Source organism: Mandrillus leucophaeus, unplaced genomic scaffold (assembly GCF_000951045.1).
Source record: "Mandrillus leucophaeus isolate KB7577 unplaced genomic scaffold, Mleu.le_1.0 Scaffold66, whole genome shotgun sequence".
NCBI classification, from domain to species: domain Eukaryota; kingdom Metazoa; phylum Chordata; class Mammalia; order Primates; family Cercopithecidae; genus Mandrillus; species Mandrillus leucophaeus.
The window spans coordinates 3,191,890-3,205,540 of NW_012107141.1; the positions used below are offsets into that span (position 1 = coordinate 3,191,890).

The following is a 13,651-nucleotide window of genomic DNA, read 5'->3' on the forward strand; positions in this document are numbered from 1 at the left end:
GTGTGTATTCTCTTTCTTCGTTTCCTGTGAAAACCTCAAGGTCCCCAAAGCAGGGGTTAGATGATTAAGGAAAAGCATGTTGGTGAGAAGGGCTTGAGTGCCCCTTGATTTCCCTGATTCTATAAACTGCCAGATTCCCTGTATCCAGCACCATGCCAGGCCCTCGGAGGAAAGGACGGGCTTGCATAGGCTTAAGGGATGGAGCATCCATGCACGAAACCACTCAGTTATATTTCATTTCTCTGCTCTTCAAAAGTGAGGTGTTGCTAAGTCAATTTTACCTTTTGTTCCCTAAAAGTAAGTGAGACGTTCTGGTAAAACAATTACCATTTCGGACAGGAGGCTCTAGAGGGGTCAGGGGCTGTCCATGTGCCAGTGCGCACTTTAGGGGCCCCCTAAGGCGTGACCCTCCCAACCAATCCAGGTGTCTGTGTCTGGCACTGGCAAGGCTCTGCCCACCTAGATCTGAGGCTTCTCAAAGTAACCAAAGCTGCCTCCTCTGCCAAGAAGCAGCCTCCTCACCTGTGCATTGCTCTGGCTTAATGCCAGTCCCAGAGAGCTTCTCTAAGGCAGGAAATCCCCAAGTCTTGCCCACAGATCCCCTTTCTAGAAGGTTCTAACCTACCTTTAGCCTCTTGAAATGCAGGCCATCCTCCGCAGTTCTTGGTCAAAAAGCATGACCATAGAAATGAAGGACTACCCAATTTTCGAGAGATGCAAAGATGCCATGAAACCATTCCCAGGGCCTTCTCTCCCAAGGTCAATGTATGAAGCAGTGACTGGCTGGCTGCTCTCTCTGTTCCTGGGGAGGGAAGGGGCCGAATCGGAAGCTGTAAAACTGAAATGGAAGTCAGAGCAAAAGGGACAGCGAGGACTTGTCAAATTGGGATGGAAAAGATTTTCAGTTTCTGTTTCTTGGCTTCAGTGGGGATTGTGGGGCTAGCACATTAAAACAGGGAGAGGAAACTTGGATGAGAGGCAGAAATGAATTGGAAGAGGGAGGCCTGTAGCCATGACCAGGTGGATGTGTGACCCAAAGCCCCTGCTAGCCCGGAGACCTATGCATGTGAGAACACTGAGCCCAGCCTCTTCTCGGTCAGTCTTTTCCTAGTTCTGCCTCCCTAATTGGGGCAGCTTCCTTTCTATTGAAGATACCCATTAAGCAGTAGTGTCTGAGCCTAGCCTAGTCGATTCCCTCTAGCAAAATGGATGCCCTGTGTTATGTTCTCTTTTGTGTTGGAACCAATAGTCATGTCCTGACCCAGCTAGAAAATATGATGCACTTGATAAGACACAGTGGGTGAGGTCTGAGAACTGTTGTCTTAGTACTTACCTATCTAGTCCCCAAGGTCAGCGGGGAGGTTGGAATAAAAACAATCCAGGATCATCATGACAGGTTTAGTCCAGAGCTCTCCACCGCCATCAGCAGCACCGCCACCTTCCCCTTGATTGCTCCAAAGGTCCCAAATTCTGTGGGTTGGAGTTGAAATGCCTCAATAAGCGCTAGCATTTGCAGAACAGCCTCAGCCAGGCATTCTCTGTGCCTTCTCTCAAGAGGTAGTGACCTGGTAACTCCTCAAACCTCCTTGCAAAGAGCTGCTCAGCCACAATGGATAGATTTTGCACCTCCTGGTAGCCTTCCACTCCTTGGGGAGGGCTTCTGCTTTCCGCAGCCATGTAATGAATGGAACAGGCACAGTTCTTCATAAAGGGGCTGTTGTGAATGGGAACAGAAGGGTTCTGGGGAGTGGCTCAAGCCAGCATGTGTTAAGGCAAAATACTTAAAAGCAGGAGATCTAATTAGAGGTAACAAGTTTGGGGACCTAGCTGGCTCCATTTAGCTTTACCTCTTAAATGATATAACATAAACATCTTGTCAGGGGAATGGGTTGTGATTCACCAAGAGTTGTCATATATATCATAGTTCAAATGCTAAGTTTCGGAACAACCAAATACAACAAAATCTGAATAAGTGTTGATCTGCCTTTGAAAATACTTTGTGATTTATATAATGCCTTGAGGTTAGCTTTCCAAATATTGATTCTTGATGGATAGAAAAAGACCAGAAGATGGAAAGAGAAATTGACTTGAGTCTTTCTAAACCTTTTGACACACCCTAGAAGTTGCTCTTTTGAATAAATAAATCCATGATAGGAATGTATTTCTCATCTAGCTTTTTCTCTTGATGTTGACTGTCAGAGAAATAATTCTAGCTTTTAGAGCTTGGTGGTTGTTTAGAAACTGGAAGAAAAAAAAGGAGAAGACAATATTCTCCAATCCTGGTGCTCTGTGATTCAAGTGAGTCTTGTGAGAAAAAGATGAATGAATGGTTTTCCTTTCGTATCTGGGAGCAGGAAAGTTTGGAACGACTTCTATTCTGTGCTAACTGCAAGGTTGATTATTTTTGGATGTCAAATCCTAGACTCTCACTAAATTGGGGACTGGAAATATTTTACATATTCAGAAGAAATCTCAGCTATGGAGAAAAGTCTGACTCACAGTTGTAGAATTGAGATCGGGAATTATTTATTTGGAGCAACTTCTGTCAGCCAGGAGGGTCTCTTTTCCTTTCTCTTATGTCCTTTGTTAATAACATCACGGCTGGATGCGTGGAAATCACCGTGTGGTCTTCACTACTCAGAGATAGCGATGCTTATATCTGATGCTGATAAGAACACCGATGTGTTGGGGCTAACAGAGAACACAGACCTAGGACAAGATGCAAATTCTGGGGGATCTAAGCACTGTAAATCCTGCAAGTTCTACACCTCCATGGTGGAGCCTGTGGCTTACTTCTCTCAAAAGGTTGAAGCAGCCAAAGCCACCATTTGCTGTCCCGTCCGCCTTGGTCTTACCCCTTCTGAGGTCTTGCAGCATCCTGTTGCCAGAATGGATTGTTCCCTGGACTCCAGTGATCCTCCTTGGAAGGCAACAGCCTCCTCCCAGGCTCTCCAGATGAGAAAGGCAGGATATAGATGAGGGGCAGCTGGTGCCATCCCTGGGACCTCTAGAATGTAGATTCTCCATGCTGCTAGCCGCCACCACTGTCACCTCATACTGGAACTGGCATTCATGTATTTCTTTTCTTTGTGTGTGTGTCAGAGGTGAGGTGGGTGACAGTAATATTTGTTTATTGAGGGAAACTTTGAAAGTATGCAAAATTACAAAGATGATCCACCTATAAGGGGTTGTCACTGTTAAAATATTGGTATATTTCCTTCAAGTTGTTTACTGGGGCTTGTTTTTAAAGCATTATTGGAACCATAGTCTAAATACTTCCAGTCCTATTGTTCTCACACTATCTTATTTCAACACCATCTTTCCATGTCATAAAAGATTTTTTGAAAACATTTTTCTATAGATGAGTAGCATTCCATTGTATAAATGTAGCATCATTTATGAAATCATTTCTCTAGTATTAGACATTTAAATGTTTTGCCTTTGTACTACTATACACAATGATACAAGTCACCATAGTGGTATGCCAGGTTTGCATGCTTCATCTGTAAATGTTTCTTGAGCCATGTTGCCACATTGTTTCCTAAAGGGTTACACCTGTTAATTCTACATCATCAGTACAGGAGACACCTTTCGTACCACCTTTACCAATAGAGATATTATCATCTTTTATAAATCTGTGCCAATGAGACAATGTGCTATGCTGTGTTTCTTTTATTAGTGATGCTGAATACTTTTCATTTGTTTATTATCCACTTGAATTATTCTGTGAATTTTTGTTTCCCCTGGACTTTTCCAGATATAATTCATTGGGCTACACCAGTCAGATGGACTTTGATTATTGTCCCTGGTTTATGAGATAAACCATCACATAAAGAACTAAGTTTATTTTTTACTACAAATTTCCTAGATGCTTGTGTATCTCAGAACCCTAAAACGCCAACTAATTTCCTCTTGTGTTCTGATCTGTAGACCTTCTCTCCTCAGCAGGTGTTCCCTCATCTCACCTTTTGGAGGTGGGTAGGGTGGTGGGCTGGATGTTGCAAGTGTTGTTTCAGTGAGAATGGGCGAGGGCCATAGAATCTGAGGGTTTGACAGAACTTTAAAGGTTTTCTGGTCGTTGCCAAGTTGGTGCTTTACATGCCCACATAGGAGCCATGAGTTACAGTGGGAAACGTGCATAGGACTCAAAGCTTCATCTCCCATTTATTAGCTGTGTGACTTTGGGCAAGTCGCTTGGCCTCTCTGAGCCTCAGTCTCCTTATCTTAAAATCATGTAGTAAGATTAACCAGTGGTTGTCAACCTTCTGTAGTCTCTTATTTACCTTCCTCCCCTGTCCCCACTGGAGCCCCCATTTTTTAAAGATTTTGATCTTTAGCATTTATTAATTGATCTGTTGGACACCTTGTCACATGGGCTATTTGAGCTAGGCTTTGTGAAATACTGGAAACAGTTGAAAGACCCCAGCCTTACCACCATCAGAGGCCTGTGGGTATCTGGGAACCCCTGTGGTTAAAAGTTAGTGAAGAGTAGAAGAGATGACCTTTCAGTTTTTCAATCACCTATAATATCTAGTTGATATATTTTCCATATACTGTGAGGCAGGCAGGGCAAGTGTCATATCCAGTCTCAGAAAACAGAGATTCTTAGAGGTTTGGAGATCTGCTTGAGGTCCCACAACACAGTGACATTGGGACAGGGATGGGTTCTGGCCAGTGCTACTTCTCCGGACAGGGCAGCTGCTCTGCCGATGTTCACACGGGACCACATGCCTGTGGACTTTTAACCAACCACACTTGCCCAGCACTGGGCCGGCACCAGCGGGCACTCAACAAAGGGTGGCCCATGCGTTCTCATCTCTCTCCCCTCCCTGCTAGGTACGTGGTCATCTCTCGGGAGGAGAGGGAGCAGAACCTGCTGGCGTTCCAGCACAGTGAGCGCATCTACTTCCGGGCATGCAGGGACATCCGGCCTGGGGAGTGGCTGCGGGTCTGGTACAGCGAGGACTACATGAAGCGCCTGCACAGCATGTCCCAGGAAACCATCCACCGCAACCTGGCCAGAGGTGAGTGCCATGCTCCACGCGGACTGTGCCCACCACTGAGCCCCAGGGGAGGCCTGGATAGCTTCTTTTGGAGCTTCCTGAGAAAACCAATGGGAAATACAGTTCCCAGCAATGGGAAGACCCAGAGTAATTTGGGGGAACAGATGGTTGAGGTCTGAGCAGCAGCTCTGGGCCAGGCAGGGGCCACCCCAGCATGTTCTCTTCCCCTATGGTCTCAGAAATCCTTACCACACACATTTCAGAGTATCCATGACAGAGACAAGCCCCCAAAGCCAAGCAAATGTATTTAATCAACATGTACCCTATTTCCCCAACTCCAGTTGATGAAAAGATGTTACACACTGCTACTGCCTCAATAATGATCGCAATAACAGGGAACATTTACTAAATACTCATTATGTGAAATACTGACAACAGTTCAAGGACCCCACTCTACCACCATCAGAGGCTTGTTGGGTATCTGGGAACCCCTGTGGTTAGAAATTAGTGAAGAGTAGAAGAGATGAGCTTTCAGTTACCTACAATATCTGGTGTTGATATGTTTTCCATAACCTGTGAGCAGATTTTCTGCATGTTTCCATGTAATCATCATAGCAGCCGTCCCTACCCTGTCAGTGTACCCTGAGAATTAGATGAAGTCGTGGACATGTGGCCTTTAGGATGATGCCCGCCTCCATCATCAGAAGTCCTCAGCTATAAACTTTTAATACTCATGATCCCACGTGGATTCTTTTACCCATCTTACAGATGTGCAAACCGAATATCAGATGAATACAGTGATTCATCCAGGGTCACCTGGCTAGGAAGGACAGAACTAGGTTTCTAATCCATATCAGTCTGACTTCAAGGTCTAAGTTCTGACCTCCAATGTTACCTGGTGTCCCAGAAAAAACCTGTCCCCTCCTTGGTTCCTCCTGGTGTCTCTACTGCAGTCCTAATGAGATGAGGTGAAAGAACAATATCTATCAAAAGAAGAAGGTTGGCAGGAGGTGGGAGGGTGACTTAGGTGTGGGAAGCTGGGTGGGTTGGGTGTCCATTCAGAAGCAGTTTTACTGCTTCTCAGCGTAAGAAGAGAGTTTAACTACTCTCAGCCTCTAGTCCTTTACCCTTTTATTCCATCCTCATCCTGCCCAGGGTAGACTGGTGAGTCCAGGCCCTTCTTTCAAGGGTTTTTTTTTTTACACTAAAACCACACATCCAAATACCTAGAGTCTATCTGGTGCCAGGAACCAAGGCTGTTCCCAAGCCTCACTGTATCGTGTTCCTGACCAACTTACTAATTGGAAATAAATCTTCACTTGGAATATGAGGGGAGAAGACGAAAAAGGGGTGGGAGTGACCTATTCAAACTAAGCTATCTTTAAAAGCAAAACAGAACAAAGCAAACTGTGGACATTGAGTGCACAGCTGCTGCCTGACTTGGTAAAAGGTATCTGGAGATGATGGGCAGTAAAAGGAGACCCCATAAACATACTCATTTCTTGTCTTCTTTGGATCTCAGGGTTGGGCACATGTTGGTTTCACTTGGCAAGGCGTGCTTCCATGATGAGGCTGCAGTGGTTTCCATGTGACCTCTGGAGATGCCTCATGTAAAAGTGCCTAATACATATTAGGGACTCAATAAGTCTTTGTTGAATGGATGAAAGAAGAAATGAATGAAGACAGCCAAGAAGCTTCCCAAAGAATCATACCACTAGAAGAAAAGAAAACCCAGAGAAATCATATCTGAGAACACAGATTTCGTCCCTTAGTCATAACCTTCTTGCGTTCTTCTGGATTTGTGATGTCCTTTTCTTCCCCCAGTGGTCTTCTCCAGAGCACCTGAAGCTGCATCATCCTCATGAGCCCCAAGACCACAGGGGACTGCTCAGAGAAGGGTGTGAGCTTTCTGGAGTGGTTCAAATGAGGTGTGTCAGACAGACTTGAAAGGAGACACACTGAGACATATGAAGATACAGGAGGAAAGAGGGTCTGTTCCTGGTCAGGCTGAGCAGTAGGAAATAGGAAGGAAATTGAAAGCTACAGTGGGGCAGTTCCACAGCTGTGGGTGATCCTAAAGCCCTTGGGAATGGTCATGGAGCTCAGTGGCTTTTAAATGTGTGCCTCTGTAGCCTGTAACTTCAGCAGACTCCGGGTACTTTTAGTGGTGTCCCAGATTGGTGTGCCAGTGCTGCTCTGAAAGGGAGATCCCCTATGCCCAATCACTCATGGTCTTACATAGAAGGAGGTTTCTTTGTAACTGGAGGTTGGCACCCTGATGGAGGCCAGAGCATGAATTATTCGTTCTTATTAAGTAGGGATATTATTGGTTGTTGCCAGAAGTCTTCCTGAAGACAGTGTAAACTATTCCTTTGTGGTTATTCCTTTTAAGAATAGATTGCATCTAAAGCTCGCATTCTAACAATTTATGTGATTTGACCTACTTTGACTTACTAATTTACTTTGAGGTTTCCTTTGTTTCTGTTTTCCATATTGTATGGAGGCTTTGGAAGCAATTTCATGATGCTTAAAGGTTTCTTTTGGCCCATAGATGTTTCTTGAAGCCATAAGTCCACAGAGATCTCCTGCTCATGCTAAGAAATTTGAACAACGTTGTTTTCAAACAATGATGAGGAATCTCTGGCGATCTGTAGGCTTGACTTCTCGATGTCCTCAGCTGTTTGCTGCCTGATGGTCCCATGACAAAAGGCAAACGTGGGTCTTGATTTTTAGAGATTTTCAGTGGGCAAGTGCTGCATCTGATCTGTAAGACATACAGGTTGCATTTTCAAGTTATCTCCATCTCTCCCCTTTCTGCAGCTCAGCTGATATAGAAGTGCAGGCTGTGGGGAGCTGCTGAATTCCAGAAGCCTTGGAGATAAAGTTGTTCCTTAAGTATTCATGTGAGGACAGAAAAGGTGCATCCTGAATAGATAACTTCCTTTTGTGCTGTAACCTAAAGGAAACCTGGAGTCAAACATGTGGCAGGGCACAGCACCCATGCCAGCTACGGGAAACCAGGCATGGAACATCTGGACTGCTTATGGCAAACCCTTGGCCTTCACTCAAAAGCCTTTGGCAAATGGAGCCATCAAAAGCCTAAGTACAGCTTAGTTCAAGTCATTGTTCAGTGGCACATCACCCAGGGCCCCTGCATCTGGTCTAGGAAACCTTTGAGATTTCTGAGTTCCATGGGCTACTTTCAGGACCCTCTAAGGGCTGAAGAGATTCCTCTGCCTTTTTAGCATCTCTCACCAGAAAGCATCAGCACTTCTGTAGCAGTTTATGAAACTATGTTGGTAATTTTAAAGAATCACGCTAGCTGGGTGCCATGGCTCATGCCTGTAATCCCAGCATTTTGGGAAGCCAAGGTGGGCAGATCGCTTGAGCCTAGGAGTTTGAGACCAGCCTGGGCAACATGGCGAAACCCTATATCCACAAAAAATACAAAACTTAGGGTGTGATGGTGTGCGTCTGTAGTCCCAGCTACTTGGGAGGCTGAGGTGGGAGGATCACTTGAACCTGGAAGGTGGAGGCTGTGTGAGCACCACTGCACTTCAGCCTGGACAACAGAGTGAGTCTCTGTCTCAAAAAATAAAATTAAAAACAAGGAATCAGTCTAAAATAATTTATGGTTGAGGAGCTCACCAAAGTATTTGAAACAATTGAAAGTAATTCAAAGTGAATTGAAGTAATTCACATGATAGAAAGAAATAGGCAAGGAAGCGTCCTTTGAATTGCCAAGTAAGGAGACACAGCTATATTTCCAGACTGCTTTGGGTCATTGTGGATACCTTGTCCTTTATCTTGTCAGAGGCTGTCATGTTGGAGCCCTCAGCGCCATAGGTCTCCTTGTCTTCCCCTTTCCTCTGCCCTTAGTCATCAGTGAGAACTACAGAAGTTCAGATCATGCTTTCTCACATGTTCCTAGTCTGCTGATTGCTGGGAGAATTAGAAAGGACAGTTGCCAAAGGATGGACTTTGCCTTAAGTGGGCTGTCTCCATAGCAACAAAGGAGGAGGAAGAAGTGAGGCCTATGGTGTTTCACGTGTACCTTTTACCAAGTCGAAGCAGCCATCTTGTCATTGCTAGGGCTGAGGGGAAGCTGCAAAGGTTGGGGGAGTTGATACTCACTTGGCTCTGAGGTATGTTCCCACCACCCAGTGTGATTAAGTGGGATATTGCCTTCTAGGGTCACAGGAAAGAATGTTCAATTACTCTCCCCTGTAGATCTCTCTTAACTTATAACCGTAGAGTTTGTAGATGTGAAGCTTCTCAGAAACTGTCTCTTTATAAAAGGTCTTTCCACCGTTCAGGTCCTATGAGTCTAGTTCTGATGGTCCACTGAGTGATTCATATCTCCCCTTTGCAACACCTGCCCCACAAGCCCAGATGTAGAGGGATGTGTCAGGTGACCTAACAGGAGGCCTGCTTTGTTTTCTGTTGGTTTCTCCAATTTGGGGGTTTTCCCCACTTCCTTACACCCTGGTTTTCCTTCCTAGGAGAGAAGAGGTTGCAGAGGGAGAAGTCTGAGCAGGCTCTGGATAACCCAGAAGACCTGAGGGGTCCCATTCATCTCCCTGTGCTGAGACAGGGCAAAAGTCCCTACAAGCGTGGCTTTGATGAGGGGGACGTACACCCCCAAGCCAAGAAGAAGAAAATTGACCTGATTTTCAAGGATGTTCTAGAGGCCTCACTGGAATCTGCAAAGGTGGAAGCCCACCAGTTGGCCCTGAGCACCTCACTGGTCATCAGGAAAGTCCCCAAGTACCAGGATGACGCCTACAGTCGGTGTGCAACAACCATGACCCATGGTGTGCAGAATATAGGCCGGACCCAGGGGGAGGGGGACCGGAAGGTCCCCCAGGGGGTCTCTAAGGAGCCAGGCCAATTGGAGGATGAAGAAGAGGAGCCTTCATCATTCAAGGCTGACAGTCCTGCCGAGGCCTCCCTTGCATCTGACCCTCATGAACTTCCCACCACCTCTTTTTGCCCTAACTGTATTCGCCTAAAGAAGAAGGTTCGGGAGCTCCAGGCAGAATTAGACATGCTTAAGTCTGGGAAACTTCCTGAGCCCCCCGTATTGCCACCACAGGTACTGGAGCTCCCAGAGTTCTCGGACCCTGCAGGTAAGTTGGTTTGGATGAGATTATTGTCGGAGGGCAGAGCACGCAGTGGGCTGTGTGGAGGGTAGCCTAAAGCTGTCTGTGGAAACCACCTTCTGGGAGACCTGAGGAGTGTAACATGGAGGCAGCTACCTCCATGGGTGGGAGCCCAGGTCCTCAGTGTCTCTGGCAGGCCCGTCGGCAGCTCTGCCAGGTGCTCTGTGTGTTGCCCTTGTATCCTCCTCGTCAATAAAGGAAGTTCCGCTGCAGATGGGGTGTGTGCTGTGTTCTTGACCCGTTGCCTTTCTCTGGTGGTCCTATTGGTGTCTTACCCCAAAGCCCGATTTCTAAACCCAGTCTTTCTCTCTCCCCAGTCCCAAGCAGGGTGTCCCACTGGAGAGATCTCATGGCTTCCCTAACTTAGTCCAGGAACACAACCTTGTTATTCTCTTCCTGAATTTCTGTCCTGCCACACATGTTCCCCAGCCTGGAGTTCTAGAAGGATGGAGAGTGAGGGGATCCAGGCCATTCGCCTGCATGGCTTTTCCCTATTCTGTTGGCTACCTGGATCTCTAGAGTTGGTTGACAACTAGGGAGGTTTTCCAGTTCATATCTGCAGCTGAGGGAGACTGTTTACATAGCACTTACTCTTTTAACCACATCCCTTAGCTCAGAATGAGGTGTTTCTTGTATTTAAAGCATGCATCTGAACTAAACTGCATTTTGATCCTGAAATCACTTGGGGCCATATCCAAGCTACTTTTGTTCACATTAATGAAGGGTAAATGAATCCCAAGTTCTTGTATAACTTTGGAATGTGTGATGTGCTTTTCCTCCTCCATCAGATCTACTCTCCTAGCTTGTACTGTCCAGTTGATAGGGGGCATTTAAATCCCTCAAATACCCACACATGGAGGGTGAGGCAGGCAGCCTGGAGCCTGGTGGGTGTGACAGAAGGCAACTGTGGATAATCCACAGAGAGTAAAAGTCACATGGGCTAGCAGGAGTGCTCATAAACTAATTCTGGGCTGGGATTCAATCTGTCATAGGCTTCCATGGACTTCTGTTTCCACGGTATGGCACCTACCTTCCAGGAATGTTTCCTGTGGATTTTGGAAAAGCCTGTTGTTTCCACCAGGTATCAATGTTTCTTTCCCATTTGTTTTTCAGCCTCAGAGAGCATGGTCTCCGGCCCCGCCATCATGGAGGACGATGACCAGGAAGTCGATTCAGCAGATGAATCTGTCTCCAACGATATGATGACTGCGACAGATGAGCCCTCCAAGATGTCATCGGCCACCGGGCGCCGAATCCGGCGCTTTAAGCAGGAATGGCTGAAGAAGTTCTGGTTCCTGCGGTACTCCCCAACCCTCAATGAGATGTGGTGTCACGTCTGCCGCCAGTACACGGTGCAGTCCTCACGCACCTCAGCCTTCATCATCGGCTCCAAACAGTTTAAGATTCACACCATCAAACTGCACAGCCAGAGCAACCTGCACAAGAAGTGCCTGCAGCTGTACAAGCTCCGCATGCACCCGGAGAAGACAGAGGAGATGTGTCGCAACATGACCCTGCTCTTCAACACCGCCTACCACCTGGCCCTGGAGGGCAGGCCCTACCTGGACTTCAGGCCCCTGGCAGAGCTGCTGAGGAAGTGTGAGCTCAAGGTGGTGGACCAGTACATGAATGAGGGAGACTGCCAGATCCTCATCCATCACATCGCCCGGGCCCTGCGGGAAGACCTGGTGGAGCGCATCCGCCAGTCACCTTGCCTCAGCATCATCCTGGATGGGCAGAGCGATGATCTGCTGGCCGACACGGTGGCTGTCTATGTTCAGTACACCAGCAGCGACGGGCCCCCGGCCACAGAGTTCCTGTCCCTGCAGGAGCTGGGGTTCACTAGCACAGAAAGCTATCTCCAGGCACTTGACCGGGCCTTCTCGGCCTTGGGCATCCGGTTGCAGGATGAAAAGCCAACCGTTGGCTTGGGTGTAGATGGAGCCAACATCACAGCCAGCCTCCGTGCCAGCATGTTCATGACCATCCGCAAGACGCTGCCCTGGCTGCTGTGCCTGCCCTTCATGGTGCACCGGCCCCACCTGGAGATCCTGGATGCCATCAGTGGGAAGGAGCTCCCATGCCTGGAGGAGCTAGAGAACAACCTGAAGCAGCTGCTGAGCTTCTACCGCTACTCGCCGCGCCTCATGTGCGAGCTGCGGTCCACAGCGGCCACACTCTGTGAGGAGACGGAGTTCCTAGGGGATATCCGCGCAGTGCGCTGGATCATCGGTGAGCAGAACGTCCTCAACGCCCTCATCAAGGACTACCTGGAGGTGGTGGCCCATCTCAAGGAGGTCAGCAGCCAGACCCAGCGGGCGGATGCCTCGGCCATCGCACTGGCCCTGCTGCAGTTCCTCATGGACTACCAGTCCATCAAGCTCATCTACTTCCTGCTGGACGTGATCGCTGTGCTCTCGCGCCTGGCCTACATCTTCCAGGGCGAGTACCTGCTGGTGTCCCAGGTGGATGACAAGATCGAGGAGGCCATCCAGGAGATCAGCCGGCTGGCTGACTCCCCTGGAGAATACCTGCAGGAGTTCGAGGAGAACTTCCGAGAGAGCTTCAATGGGATCGCCATGAAGAATCTCAGGGTGGCTGAAGCCAAGTTCCAGTCCATCAGGGAGAAGATCTGCCAGAAGACCCAGGTCATCCTGGCTCAGAGGTTCGACTCCCGCAGCCGGATCTTTGTGAAGGCCTGCCAGGTGTTCGACCTGGCTGCCTGGCCCAGGAGCAGTGAGGAGCTGATGAGCTTTGGCAAGGAGGATATGGTGCAAATATTTGATCACCTCGAGGCCATCCCGACCTTTTCCCGGGATGTCTGTAGGGAAGGGCTGGACCCCCGGGGTAGTCTGTTGATGGAGTGGCGAGAACTCAAGGCAGATTACTACACCAAAAATGGCTTCAAAGACCTGATCAGCCACATTTGCAAGTACAAACAGAGGTTTCCACTCTTGAACAAGATCATCCAGGTTCTTAAAGTCCTCCCCACTTCCACCGCTTGCTGCGAGAAAGGCCGCAATGCCCTCCAGCGAGTTCGCAAAAACCACCGCTCCCGCCTGACCCTGGAGCAGCTTAGCGACCTGTTGACAATCGCTGTAAACGGACCGCCAATCGCCAACTTTGATGCCAAGCGAGCCCTGGACAGCTGGTTTGAGGAGAAGTCTGGGAATAGTTATGCGCTGTCCGCAGAAGTCCTCAGTAGGATGTCTGCGCTGGAGCAGAAGCCAGCGCTACAGACCGTGGACCACGGGACGGAGTTTTACCCCGACATTTAGGAAGCTGGCACTGCAGAGTTCACTAAGCTGTTGAATATTTTTTTAATCTATGCTCATAAGCTTTGATATATTATATAAATATATATTATATTATATTATATATATATATAAACTCACACTGAAAATTTTTAAAAACCAAGGTGACGTGTCCACCAGAAGCCACTGGGAGCTTTCAGAAAGGAAAAATGTTGGAAACTGACTCTTGTCT

The 13,651-nt window shown here is 47.7% G+C and overlaps 1 protein-coding gene across 2 annotated transcripts in view; it reads left to right on the top strand.

The window, feature by feature from the left end:
• PRDM11 (PR domain containing 11) overlaps positions 1 to 13,538 on the top strand; it is an 80,379-nt gene extending 66,841 nt beyond the window's left edge. Inside the window, exons 5-7 of one of the 2 annotated variants that reach the window (XM_012001362.1) lie at positions 4,837 to 5,024; positions 9,506 to 10,132; positions 11,279 to 13,538. In XM_012001362.1, the coding sequence (XP_011856752.1) occupies positions 4,837 to 5,024; positions 9,506 to 10,132; positions 11,279 to 13,443 (2,980 nt within the window). In that variant the 3' untranslated portion in view covers positions 13,444 to 13,538. Of the gene's footprint in view, positions 1 to 4,836; positions 5,025 to 9,505; positions 10,378 to 11,278 lie in introns of those variants that run through there. The other variant, XM_012001363.1, reaches the window with a different exon arrangement.
• The last annotated feature ends 113 nt before the right edge of the window (positions 13,539 to 13,651 follow it).